The sequence below is a fragment of the Cnephaeus nilssonii genome (assembly GCF_951640355.1).
Source record: "Cnephaeus nilssonii genome assembly, chromosome: 9".
Taxonomy (NCBI): domain Eukaryota; kingdom Metazoa; phylum Chordata; class Mammalia; order Chiroptera; family Vespertilionidae; genus Cnephaeus; species Cnephaeus nilssonii.
In genome coordinates, this window is record NC_137080.1 from 77169257 (window position 1) to 77188089 (window position 18833).

Below are 18833 nucleotides of genomic sequence, written 5' to 3' on the forward strand. Positions count from 1 at the left end.
ACAATTACCTGAAAGAGAAGTTGGGGTGCTTCACTGAGCTGGAAAAAGTTTAGCTAAATCAGAAAGCAGGTCTAATTAAGCAAGTTTACCCTATATATAAAGGGCTAAGTTGACTCGCGCATGCACGATACATATAAAGCTCTTGCTGGCACCAATCACGCGTTTGTGTTTTGAGCTGTCCTTGTCGATCATGAAATTGGTTGATACTTCTATTATAGAGGAAGGGCGAATAGTGATATTAAAATATTCTAATTAATTTCCTTTCAATGTGCACGGATTCGTGCACTGGGCCACTAGTATAAAATAATGAGAACAGACCCTTTACAATGCTTACAGTTAAAAATGAGAGGAGAAGGGGAGGCCAGAGTAGGAGCAGCCAGATGGAGAGAGAGAAGAAAACCAGAGGAGTGAAGATTCAGTGCAGCAAGAGAAAAGCAAAGTTTCAAGAAGGAAGAGAGGATCAACAATGGCAAATATTACAAACAGGTCAAAGGGAATGCTGGCAAAAAAAAATTCTGGGCTTAAGGGCAGAGAGATGTCAAATTGTAAGTGATCTGACAGTCAAGTGAGAAAGGAAGTTGTTAAAGGGGTCACAAGGTAGAAAGTTTTTTTAGGACAGCATACTTTGACCCTAGGTAAAAAACTTACTAGCTGTTTGAAATAGAAGTAGTATGAAAGTTAAAGATAAGAGAGATAAAAGAAGAATAACATCAAGAACACAGAGTGGAATATGAAAGTGGGAAGTTGAACATAGGGGGTGACAATGAGAATTGTATGGGAACAAAGAAAAAAGATGAGGGTACTCACAGCACATGTCCTGGTCATTATCACCTGCGTAAGGAATGAAGTTATATTCTAAAGATAAGGGACAGTACAAAGACTGTCCAAAAGGTGGACAAATATGGTTGCTATTAATTTGACTATGGGTATTTCTAAAAAAATTTAAACCTATTTAATTCAGAAAAACTATAAATTCCTCTTCTAAAAAAAAAAATCTTAGTTTCAAAACAATGGGTTTAACTACTCTCTACCTTATTATCTATGGTAAGGATTATTTATCTAGAAATTTTGATGATCCAAGTAAAATGAATAGGAAATTTAAAATGTAAGTATACTTCTTCATGTCTACTATCTTTTAAAAATGAATTATGAATACTATTTTAAAAGCATAAATTAAGTAATGACAATAAGCATAAAATAACATAGAAGAACAAAAGTATAAAGAAGCCTATTTTCTATTCAGACACAATTTCCCCCTCTCTGCATTTCATTAACACTTTCCATGACATATATAACTTTATTACTTTCTAGTTTATCATAGTTATTTGCTATTCTTTTCAATAAAAATTGAACCTATCAGGATTTATATCTTGATATTAACAATACCTATCTCACTCCTCTCTTGTATTTTCACCCCTCTCCCTTATCTACTGATTTTGCAGTGCCTGTCACAGCTGTGAATCAAGAAGAGAAACAAGAAACAGGTAAAGAAATAGCCATATGTATAACTGATACCAGTTAGTGGATATTAGCTTTAGCCTATGAATGGATATGTGAATTGTTCCTATCAAATGTGTTAACTGAAATGGGGAAATGGGGGTTATATTGATTCTGGCTGATACATTAAAAATTGTGTAAATTAAGTGATTATTAATGTAAATAGCACAGTTCTACCACCAGACTAATTTTTATCCTGAATTCCTTTAATATTTTAAAAAATATGTTTTTGTTGATTATTTTAGAGAGAGAGGAAAGAAGAGGGAGAGAAAAATACTGATGTGAGAGAAAAACATCAATCGGTTGCTCCTGCATGTGCCCCAACCTAAATATGTACCCTGATCAGAAAATCGAACTGGTGACCTTTCGATGCATGGGATATGCTCAATCAGCCACAACAACCAGACTATTTGTATCTTCCATAGGCACTCAATAAATGTTGACTAGCTGGATGAAAATAGTATAGGCATTGAACAAAAATAGCATTAAATAAGACCAAAAAAATAGGTTAGGAGTAAATTAAGAAACGTAACTTATAAAAACTGGTCAGTAATTCTCCGACCCAGTTATACATAAAAATCACTGGAAATCTGAATCATTGAGGATTGGGGAAGCATCTACGTTTCTTGAAAGTCCCATCAGTGCCCAGGCTGTGGCTCAATTGATTGGAGCTTTGTCCTACATACCCAAAAGGTGCGGGTTTGATTCCCAGTCAGGGCACATACCTAGGTTGTGGGTCTGATCCCCAGTTGGGGTGCACATGGGAGGAAACCACTCGGTTTCTCTCTCACCATCGATGTTTTTTTCTCTCTCTCCCTTTCTCTCTCTCTCCCCCTTCTCTCCCTCTCCCTCTCCCCTCTCCCTCTTTTTAAAAACAATAAAAAGGATACTATACATAGAAAACCCCAGAGACTCCATCAAAAAACTACTAGACCTAATAAATGAATTTGACAATGTAGCAGGATACAAAATTAACACTCAGAAATCTATGGCCTTTTTATACACCAATAATGAACTCACAGGAAGAGAAATGAAAAAAACAATCCCATTTACCATTGCACCAAAAAAATTAAGATACCTAGGAATAAACTTAACTAAGGACGTAAAAGACCTGTACTCGGAAAACTATAGGACGTTGGAAAAAGAGATAGAGGAAGACATAAACAAATGGAAGAACATACCATGTTCATGGATTGGTAGAATCAACATCATTAAAATGTCTATACTACCTAAAGCAATCTATAGATTCAATGCAATACCTATTAAAATACCAATGACATATTTCAAAGATCTAGAACAAACTCTACAAAAATTCATCTGGAATAAAAAAAGACCCCGAATAGCCACAGCTATCCTGAGAAAGAAGAACAAAGTTGGAGGAATCACAATACCAGACATCAAGCTGTATTACCAAGCCACGGTTCTCAAAACTGCCTGGTACTGGCACAAGAACAGACATATAGAGTAATGAAACAGAAGAGAGAACCCAGAAATTGATCCAAGCCATTATACTCAATTAATATTTGACAAAGGAGGCAAGAGCATACAGTGGAGTCAAAACAGTCTCTTTAATAAATGGTGCTGGGAAATTTGGTCAGATACATGCAAAAAAATGAAACTAGATCACCAACTTACACCATACACAAAAACAAACTCAAAATGGCTAAAGGACTTGAATGTAAGACAGGAAACCATAAAAATCCTACAAGACTCCATAGGCAGCAAAATTGCAGACATATGTCGTAGCAATATCTTTACAGACATAGATCCAAGGGCAAGAGAGACTAAGGAGAAAATAAACAAATGGTACTACATCAAAATAAAAAGCTTCTGCACAGCAAAAGAAATCATCAACAAAACAACAAGAAAGCCCACTGCATGGGAGAACATATTTGCCAATGTTATCAGGGTTTAATCTCCAACATTTACAGGGAACTCATACAACTTAACAAAAGGAAGATAAACAACGACAAAGGATCTAAATAGACACTTTTCTAAAGAGGACATTCAGAAAGCCAAGAGACATACGAAAACATGCTCAAAGTCACTAATCATCCGAGATGCAAATCAAAACAACAATGAGGTACCACCTCATACCTGTTAGAATGGCTATCATCAACAAATCAACAAACAACAAGTGCTGGAGAGGATGTGGAGAAAAAGAAACCCTCCTTCACTGTTGGTGGGAATGTAGACTGGTGCAGCCATTGTGGGAAAGAGTATGGTGTTTCCTCAAAAATTTAAAAATGGAACTACCATTTGACCCAGTAATACCACTTCTAGGAATATATCCCAAGAAAACAGAAACACCAATCAGAAAGGATATATGCACCCCTATGTTCATAGCACAATTTACAATAGCTAAGATTTGGGAACAGCCTGAATGCCCATCAGCAGATGAGTGGATTAGAAAACTATGGTACATCTACGCAATGGAATACTACGCTGCTATAAAAAAGGAATTCTTACCATTTGCAGCAGCATGGATGGACCTGGAGAACATCATGCTAAGTGAAATAAGCCAATCAGTGAAGAAAAATACCACATGATCTCACTCATTTATGGATAATAAAGAACATTATAACCTGATGAACAAAAAGAAAGATACAGAGGCAGAGAAGCATCGAACAGAGTGTCAAATTACAGTGGGAAAGATGGGGAGGGGTGGGGGGTGGTAAGAGATTAACTGAAGGACTTGTATGCATGCATATAAGCATAACCAATGGATGTAAGACACTGGGGGACAGGAGGGGGGGCGGTGAGGGCATGTGCAGGGGAGGAGGGGTTGGGTCAATGGGGGAAAAAAGGAGACATATGTACTACTATTTGTAATATTTTAAACAATAAAATAAAATAAAATAAATTTTTAATGAAAAAAATAAAATAAAAACAATAAAAAGCATATCCTCAGGTGAGAGAAAAAAAGTCCCATCAGTCATTCCACTGCATGGCCATAGTTAGGACCACTTCACTTTAGTGAAAAGAGGAGACTCACTGACAAGAAAAACCAAAGATGATGTGGAAATGTCAACAGATGGAAATAAGGTAACACCCAGTACAAAAGCATAAGAGTAAATGAGACACAAACACAATGTTATACCACCCTTGGGTTATGCCATGCCAAGCCCGAAATGTTCCCTAAAGGACAGAAACTTCGGAAGACAGCCCAGAGAAAACTGACAACAGATGGAGTTGTACTCATGATGACGTCTTGCATTCATGGAGGTTAAGGATTTGTCATCATTACAGAATATAAAACTTTAAAAAGTAGGAAACACAGAGCAGGTAAACATAAAGCAATATGAACTCAACAATTCAGAATTCACCAAACTTTTCCTTAACTGTATTTGGAAAATATTTCAGTGAAGCCTATGGGGAATTATTTTCTGTAATCAGCTTCCTGACTAAAGAAAGGCCCTTTCAATCCTGAGTTCAGCTGTCTATGACTAAGGGTTGAGGCATTTGAATCATTTTCTCTTCAGAGTACACTGGAAAAACTTTGGTTTATTGTTGACTTTTCTGCAAACAGTTGGCTCTCAGAAATTTGAATTCAAGGAGTACCCTAAAATCCCATATGGTACCTTTTTGTCAAAAGCCACATGCGCAGGAATAAATTCCGGAGGTGCAGCCTGCTTAGGTTCACCATAAGTTAGAAGTGGTGCCTTATTGGCCAACTCATCCAGGTCAGCCTGGGACAGCTGGTTGACCTGGAGCTGGTCCCCGCCTATTCCAACCGTTGGACGACGAGCCATTGCATAGCCATGCGTGTAGTTCAGTGTCTGGCTTCTATGGAAGTCTGTTTTCTGAAGAAGAAAAGAAGTACGTAATTAATAAAATTGGTTAGGTAAAAGGGCTCACTTTCAAGCATATCATAACTCAAACTTTTGCTTATAAATAACACAAACCTTCTATCAAAAAGTATACCTATAGCCCTAGCTGGTTTGGCTCAGTGGATAGAACATCAGCCTATGGACTGAAGGGTCCCAGATTCAATTCTGGTGAAGGGCACATGCCCAGGTTGCTGGCTCGATCCCCAGGGTGGGGTGTGCAGGAGGCAGCCGATAAATGATTGTTTCTTCTTACTGATGTTTCTATCTCTCTCCCTCTCTGAAATCAATAAAAAATATTTTTTTAAAAACAGTATGCCTATATTTTAAGTTTCTGATATTTTTGGCCTGGAACAAGGAGGGAAGCAGCATCCTGAGTTTAAAACATAAAGCTGTGCTCAGGAACACCCAATTCATTACCAGCTCACTTCTCACGAGAAACCAAAATATTAACTTCAGTTTCTTAAAATACTATTATTTCACTGGTCTTCCCATGTTTTTTGTCTTTTCTAGTGGCCACAGACTATGGAACCTAAAAGAGCTGGTTCTGCAAAATCAATTTTTACTTGAAAAGAAAGATCTTTCTTGTTACAATGACACTGATATATTCACACAACTCTTTGGAAAGAAAGTAGACATTATATATTTAAAATCTTGAACTCAGTAATTCCACCTCAATACTTTATTTTAAGGATATAATCTAAAATTATCAGAAATAATAATATGTCTAAAGTTGACCATTATAACTTTAATTACAATAAAAACACTGGAAACAATCGAAAATCATACATATGAGTAAATGACGGAAAACTCAGTGGACTACTTATTATGCAGTCATTAAAATACTGGTTTTAAAGACTATGTAGCAATCCGGGAGAAATGTTTGATTTAATAAGCCCCCAAAAGCAGCCTATGAAAGTATATGTGTACTACAATGACAAGCATGCAAACATGTACCTGAAAAGAGACTAGATTTGGTGAATGCTCTCTGTCTGTATTATACATTTCTGAATGATGTCAACTTTTTTTTCCCCAATGAACTCATTTTTATTGGGGATTTGGGGGAAAAAAAGATTAAATAAAAAATAAAGAAGTGTAAAGGAAATAAATTTGAAGATAGAGGGGGGCCAAAATGGTGACACAGGAGGCCCTAGTGTCCTCATACCCTCACAAAGATCAACGATTAGTCAGCTATCTATAAACAACACAGTGGAACAAAAAATCTGACAGTAATCTCACAAAAAGAGAAGGCAGACTTCATTTTGCCAGTATCATCCCATCCCCCAGCACCAAGAGGGAGCTACCCAGCTAGAAAGATTTCCCCTCTCCAGGAAAAAAAAAAAAAAAAAAAAGAGGGTGACAACCAGTTTCACCCCAGAGCAGCTAAGCTGAAGTGTATAAAGCCGGCTAGGAACAAGGAAGAAAAACAGGAGCCGCTGGCAGCAGCCACTGAGTAGGAGTGACTGCGCTTCACAGAGAATTGCTCAGTGGAAAAATCCAGCCGATTTTGCCACTTACCTGAAGCCAATAGCAAGTATAGCTGTAGCCACTGTGTACTTCCTGCAGATTTCACCCCACAGGTATTCACGTCTGCTGACACCAGCCACCTGAGTCCCTCCACACTCCCTCTCTTTCCCGTGTCCCGACCTGCAGCGGTAGCAAGCTCAGGTCTCTGCAGCTGCTCAAGCATAAGATCCCAGCATAAACACCCCCCACCCTCACCCCGGCTGACACCCCTACTGCTGTGCATGAGCTTGGAGCTAGCCCCTCCAGCTGTGCACCTGCATGTACCTGGCCTTACCTCATCACAGGCCTCCCTTGCAGTGTGCATGCCCAGGGGTGAGTGTGCACCTGAAGAGAGTGTGCAGCCACAGAGAGCATGCCGACAACCAGGGCCTCCGTAGCAGCCAGTGAGGCCACAGTTGGCCCCAGACCTGCTGCTGCTCTGGCCTCCACCACTATCACATGTCTGCAGACAGCCCCTGCCACTACACCGCCACCTGCATTTGGACCCCTGCAGCTGAATATGTGCTCACCACTGGTTCTGGGTCCCCAATGCTGCCTGCGTTGGTCCTGAGCAGCTGGACCTGGAGGTGCCATGGAAGATCCCAACAGCCTTTGCAGCCACTGCACAACACTTACAGTGCTTGCCAAGAACCACAGTTGTCAATGTGGTACACACCAGTGGCCTGAGCTGAAGAGACATCATACCCACCCACAACCCTGCCAGACCCAGTACTGCTACACAGAACACTTGGTGCCCTGCAGCACTAGACCCAGGATCGCAGCATACTTCAGCATACTTCCACCAGCAGTGAAACTATTCCCTTCCCAAAGCCAGTCCATAAAGTCTGGCAGAGGTGACTGCTTTTTCAAATGGAAGGCACCTGTGCAAGACGGCAGGGATCATGAAAAATCAGGAAAACATGACTCCACCAAAGGAATACAGTAAACCTATAATAACTGCCCCGCCCCCCCCCAAAAAATGAAGAAGTAGAAATTACCTGATTTAAAAAAACCTCAAAACATAGTAAAACTTCGATATAACAAACTATTTTGGGCAAGGAGGTGGTCTGTTAAAGTCGAAAGTCCACTATATAATAAAGTAGGGTTTCCAAATGCGTATGTTAAAAAACTGACAAGTTAGTTTACCATTTTTACTTATGTAGACACATTTGTGTAATTAAAATTATGTATGAAAGTTTAATTTCACAGAAAAGCTTTCTATGTGTATAACAGTAATTTTAATTTATACTAAATAGGTCTAGTAAGTGCATGCATTCACCCAGTCACTGGGAGTAAACAAATGCACACGGCGGTGGTGTGGCTTAGAGCAGTGGGAACATAGGCCAGCATGAGTTAAAACTGCTACAGAAAGTAATGCCATGAAACAACAGAGCCAATCACAGTGCAATGCAGTGTGATCATGTGCTAATCATTCCCTGAACATTGTTTCCAAGCAGTGACTCTTGGATTTAAATATGTAGACTATAGTTGTAGATATGCAATATTTATGTTGACAAAATTACTAGTGTTTTTTCCAACATATGGCCTATTCACTAAAATTTGTTAAAAATAACAGTGAATTAATTACATAAAAATAACCTGTTAATTTAATTATAAGCAAAGTAGAGGCCTGGGGCACGAAATTTGTGCACGGGGAGGGGGGTGTCCCTCAGCCTGACCTGCACCCTCTCAATCCGGAAGCCCTCAGGGGATGTCCTACTGACGGCTTAGGCCCGCTCCCCATAGTTCTCTGCTCTCTGCGGGGCCTGCCTGCTCCACACCACGGCGACTGCCAAGCAGGCCGTGCTGGGTGCTGTCTGCAGGCTGCACTTCACTGCTCCTGGGTCGCTGAGGCCATGCTGGGTGCTGCCTGCAGCCGCGCTTGCCTGCTCCTGGGTCGCCGCGGCAACAGCCAAGCAGGCCGTGCTGGGAGCTGCCTGCGGGCTGCTTGCCTGCTCCTGCGTCACTGTCACCACAGAGACGACCAAGCAGGCCAGGCTGGGAGCTGCCTCCTCCCTGCTGTCAGTCTCCACGGAGGCCATGAGGTTAATTTGCATACTAGCTCCTGATTGGCTGGTGGGCATCCAAAGTGATGGTCAATTTGCATATTTCTCTTTTATTAGTGTAGATCTTGGTTAAAAGCTATCTTAAGTTAATGCTAATTTTCACATATGACATACAGACTGAAAATTTTGTCCATTAAATCTGTAGTTCATTAAATTGAGGGTTTACTGTAATTGTCTTAAAGATGTTCAGAAAGTTACAAGAGAACACAGAAAAATGACTTAACAATATCAGGAAAATAATACAAAAACAAAATGAGAAATTCAACAAAGAGATAGAAAACATTAAAAAGAACCAAACAAATTTTGGAGCTGAAGAATAAAATGATTTAACTGAAGAATTCAAAAGTAGCTTTAACAGAAGACTTGAACAAGTAGAAGAAAGAATCTGAGTTAGAAGACCAATCAATTGAAATTATCCAATCAGTGGAGCAATAAAAAAAAAAAAAGAATGACAATGAATGAAGCCTATGGAACTTACAGGACATTAATAAAAGGAATAATGTATGCATCATGGAGTAGATAGGGAGGAAGAGGTAGAATGCTTATTTAAAGAAATAATGGCTGAGAACTCCTCAAACCTGAAGAGAGAGAGGGATATCCAAGTTCATGAAGCTAATCGGTCACTCCAAAATTTCAAACAAAAATAATCTCCAAGATACATGACAATAAAACTATCTACATCAAAGACAGAGAGATAATTTTTAAAAACAGTAAAAGAAAAAAATCTCTCCTACAAGGGAACCTCCATAACCCTATTACACTATCCTTGCAGGCCAGGAGAGAATGATATGATATATCCAAAGTGCTAAAAGAAAGCAACTGCCAACCAAGAATATTTTACCCAAAAAAGTTGTGCTTCAGAAATAAAAGTGAGATAAAACTTTATCACCACTAAACCTAACTGAAGAGAAATACTGTAAGAAGTTCAAGCTGAAATAAAAAGGCATTAATTTGTAACATAAAAACATAACACACAGGTAAAGGTAAGCATATAGTCAGATTGAGAATACCCTAATACTGTAATATGGTGATGTGTTAACACGTACCTTTAGTATAAAAGTTAAAGGACAAAAGTATTAAAAACAGCTATCTGTTAATGGATACAGAACATAAAAATTTAAATGTTGACATCAAAAACATAAAGGAAGGAAAGCAAAAGGGTAGAGTTTTTATATGTGATAAAAGGTGAATTGTTATTACTGTAAAAAATATATATAAATATGCTTTATGTAAGCCTCATGGTAACCACAAAGCAAAAACTACAGTGGATTCACAAAAGATAAAGAGAAGGGAATCAAAGCATACAACTATGGAAAATCATCAATTCATAAAGAAAAGCAGCAAGGGAGGAAGAAATGAACAAGGGAACTAAAAAACAACCAGAAAAACATAAACCAGTATTAGTGCCCAGTGTTGCCCAGTGGTTAAGAGTGTTGGCCAGCAAACCATAGGGTTGCAAGTTCGATTCCCAGTCAAGGACATGTACCTGGGTTGCAGGTACAATCCCTGGCCCCGGGGCACATACAAGGAGACAACCAATAGATGTGTCATTTTTCTCACGTCCATGTCTGTCTGTCTGTCTGTCTGTCTGTCTGTCTGTCTCTCTCTCTCTCTCTCCCTCTGCCCCCCAATGAAAAAAATATCCTCAGGTGAAAATTAACAATAACAACATCAAAAGATGGTATTAGTAACTCCTTATCTATCAGTAATTACACCAAATGTAAATGAATTGATATCTTCAATCAAAAGGCAAGCTGGATGATTAGGGGAAAAACCTTAACTATATGCTACCTATAAGAGACTCACTCCAGCTTTAAGGCCACAGACTGAAAATGCAGGGATGGGAAAAGATATTCCATGCAGATGAAACGAAAAGAAAGCAGGGGTAGCTATACTATGTCAGACAAAACAGACTTGAAGCCAAAAATGGTAATGAGAAACAAAGATGGTCATTATATAATAAGCAGGCCAATTTATCAAGAAGATATAACAATTATAAATATTTATGTACCCAACATCAGAGCACCTCAATATATTAAGGTAATACTAAGAGATTTGAAGAGAGAAATATACCCCGCCACCCCAAAAAAATAAAAACAAAACTAAACAACAGAAAACAGTAATGGTAGGGAATTTCAATACTGCCACTTTCAACAATGAATAGATCAGATAGAAAATCAACAAGGGAATGTTGGACTTGAACTATACTTAAATCAAATGAACTTAACAGACATATGTAGAACAATCCATCCAATAGCAGAATACACAATCTTCTCAAGTACATATAGAACATTCTTCAAAACAGACCATATGATACGTCACAAAACAAGTCTCAGCAGATTGAAATCATACCAAGTCTCTTTTCTGACCACAATGATATGGAATAACAGAAAGCAAGCTGAAAAATTCACAAAGAAATCAAAGAGAAATAAAAAAAAATGCCATGAAACGAACAAAAATAGAAGCATAACTATGAAAGCAATTTAGATGCTGCAAACACAGTTCTAAGAGGGAATTTTTGTAGCAATAAATAAATGTATGCATTGAGAGAGAAGAAAAATCTATATTTATGGTGTCTGAAGGATACTTAGACTTATCAGGGTAATTACTTAGTAAAGTATGGAAATGTCTAATCACTATGTTGTACATTTGAAACTAATATAATATTTCATGCCAACTGTAATTGAAAAATAATTTCTTAAAAAGGAACAAAAAAATCTCAAACCACCTCACTTTATACCTCAAGAAACTATAAAAAGAACTAAGCACCAAGTTTGCAAAAGGAAGGAAATAACAAAGATCAGAGCAGAAATAAATGAAATGGACAGAAAATGATAGAAAAGATTAACAAAACTAAGAGCTGGTTTTCTGAAAAGATAAACAAAACTGATCAACCTTTAGGTAAACTAAGAAAAAGAGAGGATTCAAATAAATATAAACAGAAATGGAATGAGACATACTGATAACACAGAAATACAAGGACCATGAGAGACTACTATTAACAGTTATATGCCAACAAGCTGGATAACTGAAAATAAATGGATAAATTCCTAGAAGCATACAACCTACCAGGACTGAATTATAAAGAAATAGAAAATCTGAACAGAACAATCTATAATAATAAAAGCATAATATGCTAATTAGACCGGACAAAGCCAGGGCAATCTATATATTCAATGCAATCTCTATCAAAATTCCAACAGCAGTTTTCATAGAAATAGAAAAAATCCTAAAATTTGTATGGCACCACAAAAGACCCCTATTAGCCAAAGCAATGCTGAGAAAGAAGAACAAAGCTAGAGGCATTACACTTCCTGATTTCAAATTACAATGACCATTGAACAACATAGGTTTGAAATGTGCAGATCCATTTATACGTGATTTTTTTTTCAATTGACCCTTGCAGTTCAAACCAGTTGTGTTAGAGGGTCAATTCTGTGGTTAGAAAGCCATATATACAGAGGGCCAACTATAGTTATATGCAAATTTTCAACTGTGTAGGACGTGTGTGCCCTTAACCCCTGAGTTGTTCAAGGGTCAATTATAGTTTGTATATTACAAAACCATAGTAATTGAAACTGTGATGGTAATCATTTTGCAAAATATGTGTAGCAAATCAACCAGTGGTACATTTTAAATTTACACAATGCTATATATCAATTATATCTCGATAAAGTTGAAAAAATTTATAGGCTAATTTGATGGAATATTTTTTCCTTTTTCTGTTCTTTGTAATGGTAGGTTACTTCCAAAATCATATGTGTTATGTATGTGTGTGTATATACCTGTATGTATACACACAAAAATACACATACACATATATACATATACATAAAATTTAGGATAAATCATAAAATATCCTTTTTAAGAAAACTAGAGGCCCGATGCATGAAATTTGTGCAGGGGGCGGGGGGTCCCTCAGCCCGTCCTGCACCCTCTCCAATCCGGGACCCCTCCTGGGGGGATGTCTGACTGCCTCTCGTAATCCAGGACCGCTGGCTCCTAACCGCTCGCCTGCCTGCCTGATTGCCCCTAACCACTTCTGCCTGCCTGCCTGATGGCCCCTAACCACCTCTGCCTGCCTGATGGCCCCTAACCACCTCTGCTTGCCTGATTGCCCCTAACCACTTCTGCCTGCCTGCCTGATTGCCCCTAACTGTTCCCCTGCTGGCCTGATCACCCCTAACCGCCTCTGCCTCGCCCCGCACCTGGGACTCAGGATTCCCTCCACTGGCCAGTCACAGGCACCCGGGACCCAGGCTTCCCTCCCTCTGGCTGGCCGCAGGCACCAAGGACCCGGGCCGGCTTCGCCCGGGCCAGCTGCAGGCGCCCAGGACCGTGAGGCAGGCGGCGTGTCCCTCTCCCGGGCCACAGGCTGGCTGGTCCCCATTCCTCTCTCCCCAGTGTTGTATGTCTGAGCTGTTGTGGCATGACAGTGTGATGACCATTTGCATATTAGCTCTTTATTATATAGGATGGCTTACTTATCTACCTCCTAATTTGTTTGCAGCCCAACTTAACCATCTTTCAAGATCTGTACTAACATAAAAGGTACAATAAAGTAAATTACCTTTGCTAGAAGAGTTATGGATTGTGAATTTTATTTAAAGGTCACACATTCAGAGTTGTAAGTAAGCTGACAAGTGCTGCTCCAGATGCATAACACAAATGACATAGAACAAAATGGGCTGAGCTGACTTCTTATCTAGGTAATTTGTGTAACTTCAAGCTCCTCCTCTTTCACCTCTAAAGACAGACACAAATCAGCTGCTTCATTTGCTTTCCCATTTTACACATACGTCACTAACACCTCTCAACATATGACCTTTATTAGTGGATCCTCACAGGCATCCTAAGCAAGGAAAACTAAGGCCTCCCCTCATCCTGCTTAGTCATTATGGTTTTGAATGCTGTGAGAGATATACATATGTAGTCCTTCAATGCTGAAGATAGTAACCATGTTTTTCAAATTCCAAGTAAGGCAAATGAGTTGATATTTGCGCAAGGTATTTAAAATATGAAATATGTCCAATGCAGAGTTCATCTTACATATGGTACAGCAATATGTTCTTAGAGTCTGGCACCTCCAGTCACACGTCTGTTATCAATACCCCTTATCAACTCAAACCTGCCTTTCGGGTAACCCACACTCCCAGCACCAAATGCTTAGGCTGCTCCTGCACATGGGCAGGAATGTGCCTACAACGCGGAGAAAAATCTATGATGGTGTGTCTTAATGCAGGAATAATTTAAAAAAAGAGATTCAGAATCCAAATTCCCTCATCAAAATTTCAATTCATCTCCCCCACCCCAAAAATAAATTGACTATGTGTTTTATCTTACCTTTATGACCATGGAGAGGAACTTATAGCTTAGTCAACTATATAAATATAAATTGTTATTGTCTCACCTATGATAATCAGCCTACTGAATCTCAATATTGATCTTCCAACATATATTTCAGTCACCCTACTAGAATTAAAACAAATACTAAATCATTGTGTCATGGGCTAAACTATGTTAGGAGGGGGGAAAAAATGTTTCTTCTCTCTTCAATTTTGTCTAGAAAATGCAACTAAATACATTTAAGGTCAGGAAAGGGCAAAACAAAATCTAAACATGAATCTTTTATTAAAATGTTAGAGAGAAAATAATAGGGCTAGGGGTAGAAAAAAATTAATCAATTGTGGTGGCCTTGAAGGAACTGGAATGGAATTATGTTCTACAAAGCAGGGAAGGGTGGTTTGGGAGGAAAATAGGCCCGTGTTGAAAGTCTAAATTTCGGAGAAACAATTGAGAAAAAAGATAATACAGGAATGGGGAGAAGATGGGAGCAAATTATAGAAAAGGCAGAAGAGCTGGACAGAAGAGGGAAGGAGCTGCGTAGAAGCATAAATGAGAAGCCTGCCGACTGTGGAAAAGAACCTGGTAGGAAGAAGAGGATGAGTGGAAACGACACATAAGACAGAAAATGGAGCTGCGAGTGAGGATGATGACTGGGTCCAGGATTCAGAAGATGGAGGCGGCGGGGAGGATGGGCCTGGGGAGAGAGTGGGGTGTGGCTGTGGGGATGAGGATGACGGTGCAGGGATGCTGAGTGGGAGAAGGGGCCGAGGCTAGTGCGGAGGCGGTAAGTGGTTAAGGATGGAGCTGCGCAGAGAGGGGTACAGTGTGGGAGAATAAGGGGGGGGGGGTAGACAGAGAGCTTGGGGGTGAGGTGGAGAAACGGATCTAGAGCGAGAAGAAGCAGAGGCTAGAGCAGCAAGGGGCAGCAAGGAAGACCCTGGCTACGCTAACAGACTGAACGAAGGAGGCCAACAGGTGGAGTGGAAAAACTAGAAAAGGATGGAGCGGAAGATAACGAATATGAGAGGGAGGGTGAAGCTGCGTGTTGCGGGGGGGCGGGGGGGGGGGGAAACCGACAGAATCGTGGTGGGTAAGAAGGAACAGGGTCAGGGCAGAGGCCGGGTTTGAAGGGCAGAGGCCGGGTTAGAAGGGCAGAGAGAACAATCGGGTGGAGGAGGAAGGAGGTGCACTAAACGGCCAGCCCTTCAAAGCCTCCGGAGGGTGGGGGCAGGTAGCCATGGGTGGGGGTTGGGCGGCTAGGTCCTCACCGTGGGGTCCGCACCGGATGTGCCCGGGTGAAGGGGCAGACCAGGCTCGGGGTTGGACATCATCGCATCCGCTACGCCGCCGCCGCCGCCTTGGAAAGGCTTTATCGTCCCTGGTTGCCCGGGCGACGTGCCGCGATCGTGGGTCTCTCGGCGTTCCATGGTGATACCAAACAGCGCAAGCACCTGCGTGTGAAATGCAGGGCCGCGGGCGCTGAGCGACGGGTCGGCGCGTGATCCCACGGCGTGACTCAGCGGCCTCGCGATAAGATGACCTCATGAAATGGGCGTGGCTAGTAGGCGGCGCGGTACTGGCTCCGCCCCTCTGGGTGCCTGGGGAGAGGGTGGGAGGAGTTGTTTGAGGGGAGGCTGTAGTTCTTGCCAGGAAGTCCAGTGGCCGGAATGGGCATTAGATGAGTTGAAGTAGAAGGGAAGGTCCTTCCTTCCCGCCTCCCCAGGCCTCCCCGCGCCCTGGCGTCCTGAGCGCAAGTGCTCTTTCCTCCCGGCGCTGGGAAAAGGGCGCTGGTCCCACTGAAGTGCAAGTGGACAGAAGAGTCCCAGAGATGTAAATTACACAGCATAGAGAATATAGTCATTAAAATCTAATAAATATGTGTGTGGCCAGGTGGGTTCTTGAAATATTGCGGGAACCACTCTGTAAAGTACATGATTGTCTCTGCTGTAACATCTGAAACTGGTAACAGAATAATTATTGAATGTAAATTGCAATTGAAAAAATAATTTAAAAAAAAAGAACCCTGGCCGGTGTCTCAGTGGTTAGAGCGTCAGCTCATGGACTGAAAGGTCTCGGGTTCGATTCCAGTCAAGGGCAAGTAACTCGATCCCTGGACCTGGTTGTGGCCCTAGTCGAGGCGCCTACAGGAGGCAACCAATCAATGTGTCTCTCCCTTTCTCTCTCCCCCTCCCTTTCACGCTCTCTTAAAAAAAAAAAAAAAAATCAATAGAAAAAAATATCTTTGGGTGAGGATTAACAACAAAGAAGGATGTTACCTACCCCAATGGTGCTTCCTGGGGGCAGGAGCTCTGGATTATTCATGACTGTCTCTATGCTGCTTAAGGATGTTCAATGAACCAATGCAACCTCGTTGCCCCTAATCCTCCCACCGGCATTGTCTGTTTTTCCCCATTGGCTTTTCTTTATTCTACTGCCAACCCCTGCAGTTCTGCACCCTCTCAACTCTTGCAGGCAGGGCCTTGCATATTTGCTTCAGGACACTCGATATTGGTTGGCTGAAGACCAACAGATGCTCATCTCTATTCTGATCTCTAGATTATGCCTGCCTGTGGCAGCAATGGAAAGAGCAGAACCACGAGGGGAAACACATCTTCAAAGAGAAAACTAAGTCAGAAAGACTAGCAATAAGTGAGGTGAAATACTCTCGGGATCATATGTATTCTCACCTTTGGTGCTTTTTATAAAACTTTATTAAATTATTCCTTAAAATAAAATGTAACTCTCTCCTAACACATTTGCAAGAAGACAAAAAAAAAAAAAAAACACAAAAAACACACCCACAAAAATTATTTATCAGCACCAACGAGCTTAAAAATAAAAAGCCACCCAAACCCTGGACCCAGACCAGCCCAACCCAGTCGCTGGATTCATTAGTTCTGAAATGGAGCCCAGGAACCTGATTTTTATAACAGCTGTTTCTGTTCATGTAAACAATAACATAAACGGAGCCACTTTAAAATGGAGCTGTAACTGCCACGTCAGAGGAACTGCTTTGCAGGTCTTATGTCCCGAATCTTTGGAATGTTAAACAGGGCAAAATATCCTTTGGACTGGATCTAAGCAACACTGTGCCTTGCAAAAGAACTGTTAGCAAAGATAACAAGAAAGCGATGGTTATGACTACTAAACTGCTGACTTACTGGACTGAAAAAATTAAAAACATTGTTTAGGGTTAACATCACTGTGTTATGTTATCTGCACCAATAGAAATGGGTTCCTCCTATTGATGTAATTGTTTTCCTTCCCTTTCTCACAAACACCCATTGCCTTTGTCTCCTAGTCGGAACATTACTTGGGATTCTGCCTCCATTAATGATTCCTGAATAACCATTCTTATTTATGTCAATAAGTGCTTGTTGTGTCTCACTGTGAAAGGCCTTTTTATTTTTAGGTTAACAGTAAGCCAATTTAGGAACATGATAGAGAGCAAGCCTTACACAGAAGGCATATCTCCCATGTCATGAATAGGTTATTGTCAATACAGATATCAGCTTTAATCTTATTGCTGCTTGTCAGAACAAATCCCCCAGTTCCATGGTCAGCAAACTGCGGCTCGCGGGCCACATGTGGCTCGTGGGCCCCTTGAGTGTGGCTCTTCCACAAAATACCACGGCCTGGGCGAGTCTATTTTGAAGAAGCTTCGTTAAGAAGAAGTTTAAGTTTAAAAAATTTGGCTCTCCAAAGAAATTTCAATCGTTGTACTGTTGATATTTGGCTCTGTTGACTAATGAGTTTGCTGACCACTGGCCTAGGATGGGAGCCAGTCACTGGGAAAATATTTCAAGTTGGCAAGTTCAAACTTCAGAGCAAGAAGATGCCTCTCTAGCTCATGGATGCTGTGTACCCAGAATCACTGGTCACTAGAATCCTTGCTGACTCTTAATGACAACCTAAACCCTTACCAGCTGTATGATCCCTCTCTCTGTTCTCTTGGTAAAAGTAAATCCGTGGCATTAGCATACAATTTGAAGAGCCCTTCTGGACTAAGTGCATGGTTGCACTGGGGTCTATATCCCCTACGTTGGGTAGTGAAGAAGCCCATGGGAGCTGGAAAGGGTGAGTCATGCCTAAGCCATTCCATGTCATCTGTTTCTGTTTAAGGAGTACCCTCTGCTCAAACCTTTCTTTCCCGGAAGAGCACAGTAGTTAAAAGGTTAATAGAATGCTTTTAACTACTTTCGGAACCTAGGAAAGCATGGTGAAGAAAACTTTTCTCCATCTATGACATCAGCAAAAGGCCATCACCTCTGATGAGAAGGGGGTGGGGTGGGTGGGAAAGACAGGGCTGTGAAGAAGGGGGGTGGGGGGGGTGGGAAAGACAGGGCTTCCGAAAACTGCTTGGACCCTGAGATTTGGCATGATTAAGAGTTTATATGACTCCAAAACATGACGACTGAAAATGGATTGCACTTCAGTCTGAACTCACCCTTTCCCACTTTGTGGAACAAATAGGAGAGGGCAGGAACCTGACCATCCCTGTTAGCTGATGTAGAAAGTGCCATGGTTTGAAGACTGCGTAAAGCCTGGACTCAGAAGACCACAGAGACATTGCATGACCTTAGCAGGTTGT

At 40.9% G+C, this 18833-nt stretch overlaps 1 protein-coding gene across 3 annotated transcripts in view; it reads right to left on the reverse strand.

The window, feature by feature from the left end:
* EFHC1 (EF-hand domain containing 1) overlaps positions 1 to 15788 on the reverse strand; it is a 68431-nt gene extending 52643 nt beyond the window's left edge. For all 3 annotated transcript variants that reach the window (XM_079780975.1, XM_079780974.1, XM_079780973.1), the window contains exons 1-2: positions 15511 to 15788; positions 5079 to 5300 (exon numbers count right to left, since the gene is read on the reverse strand). In XM_079780975.1, coding sequence (XP_079637101.1) covers positions 5079 to 5300; positions 15511 to 15669 — 381 coding nt within the window. In that variant the 5' untranslated portion in view covers positions 15670 to 15788. The remainder of the gene's footprint in view (positions 1 to 5078; positions 5301 to 15510) is intronic.
* Positions 15789 to 18833: the final 3045 nt, after the last annotated feature.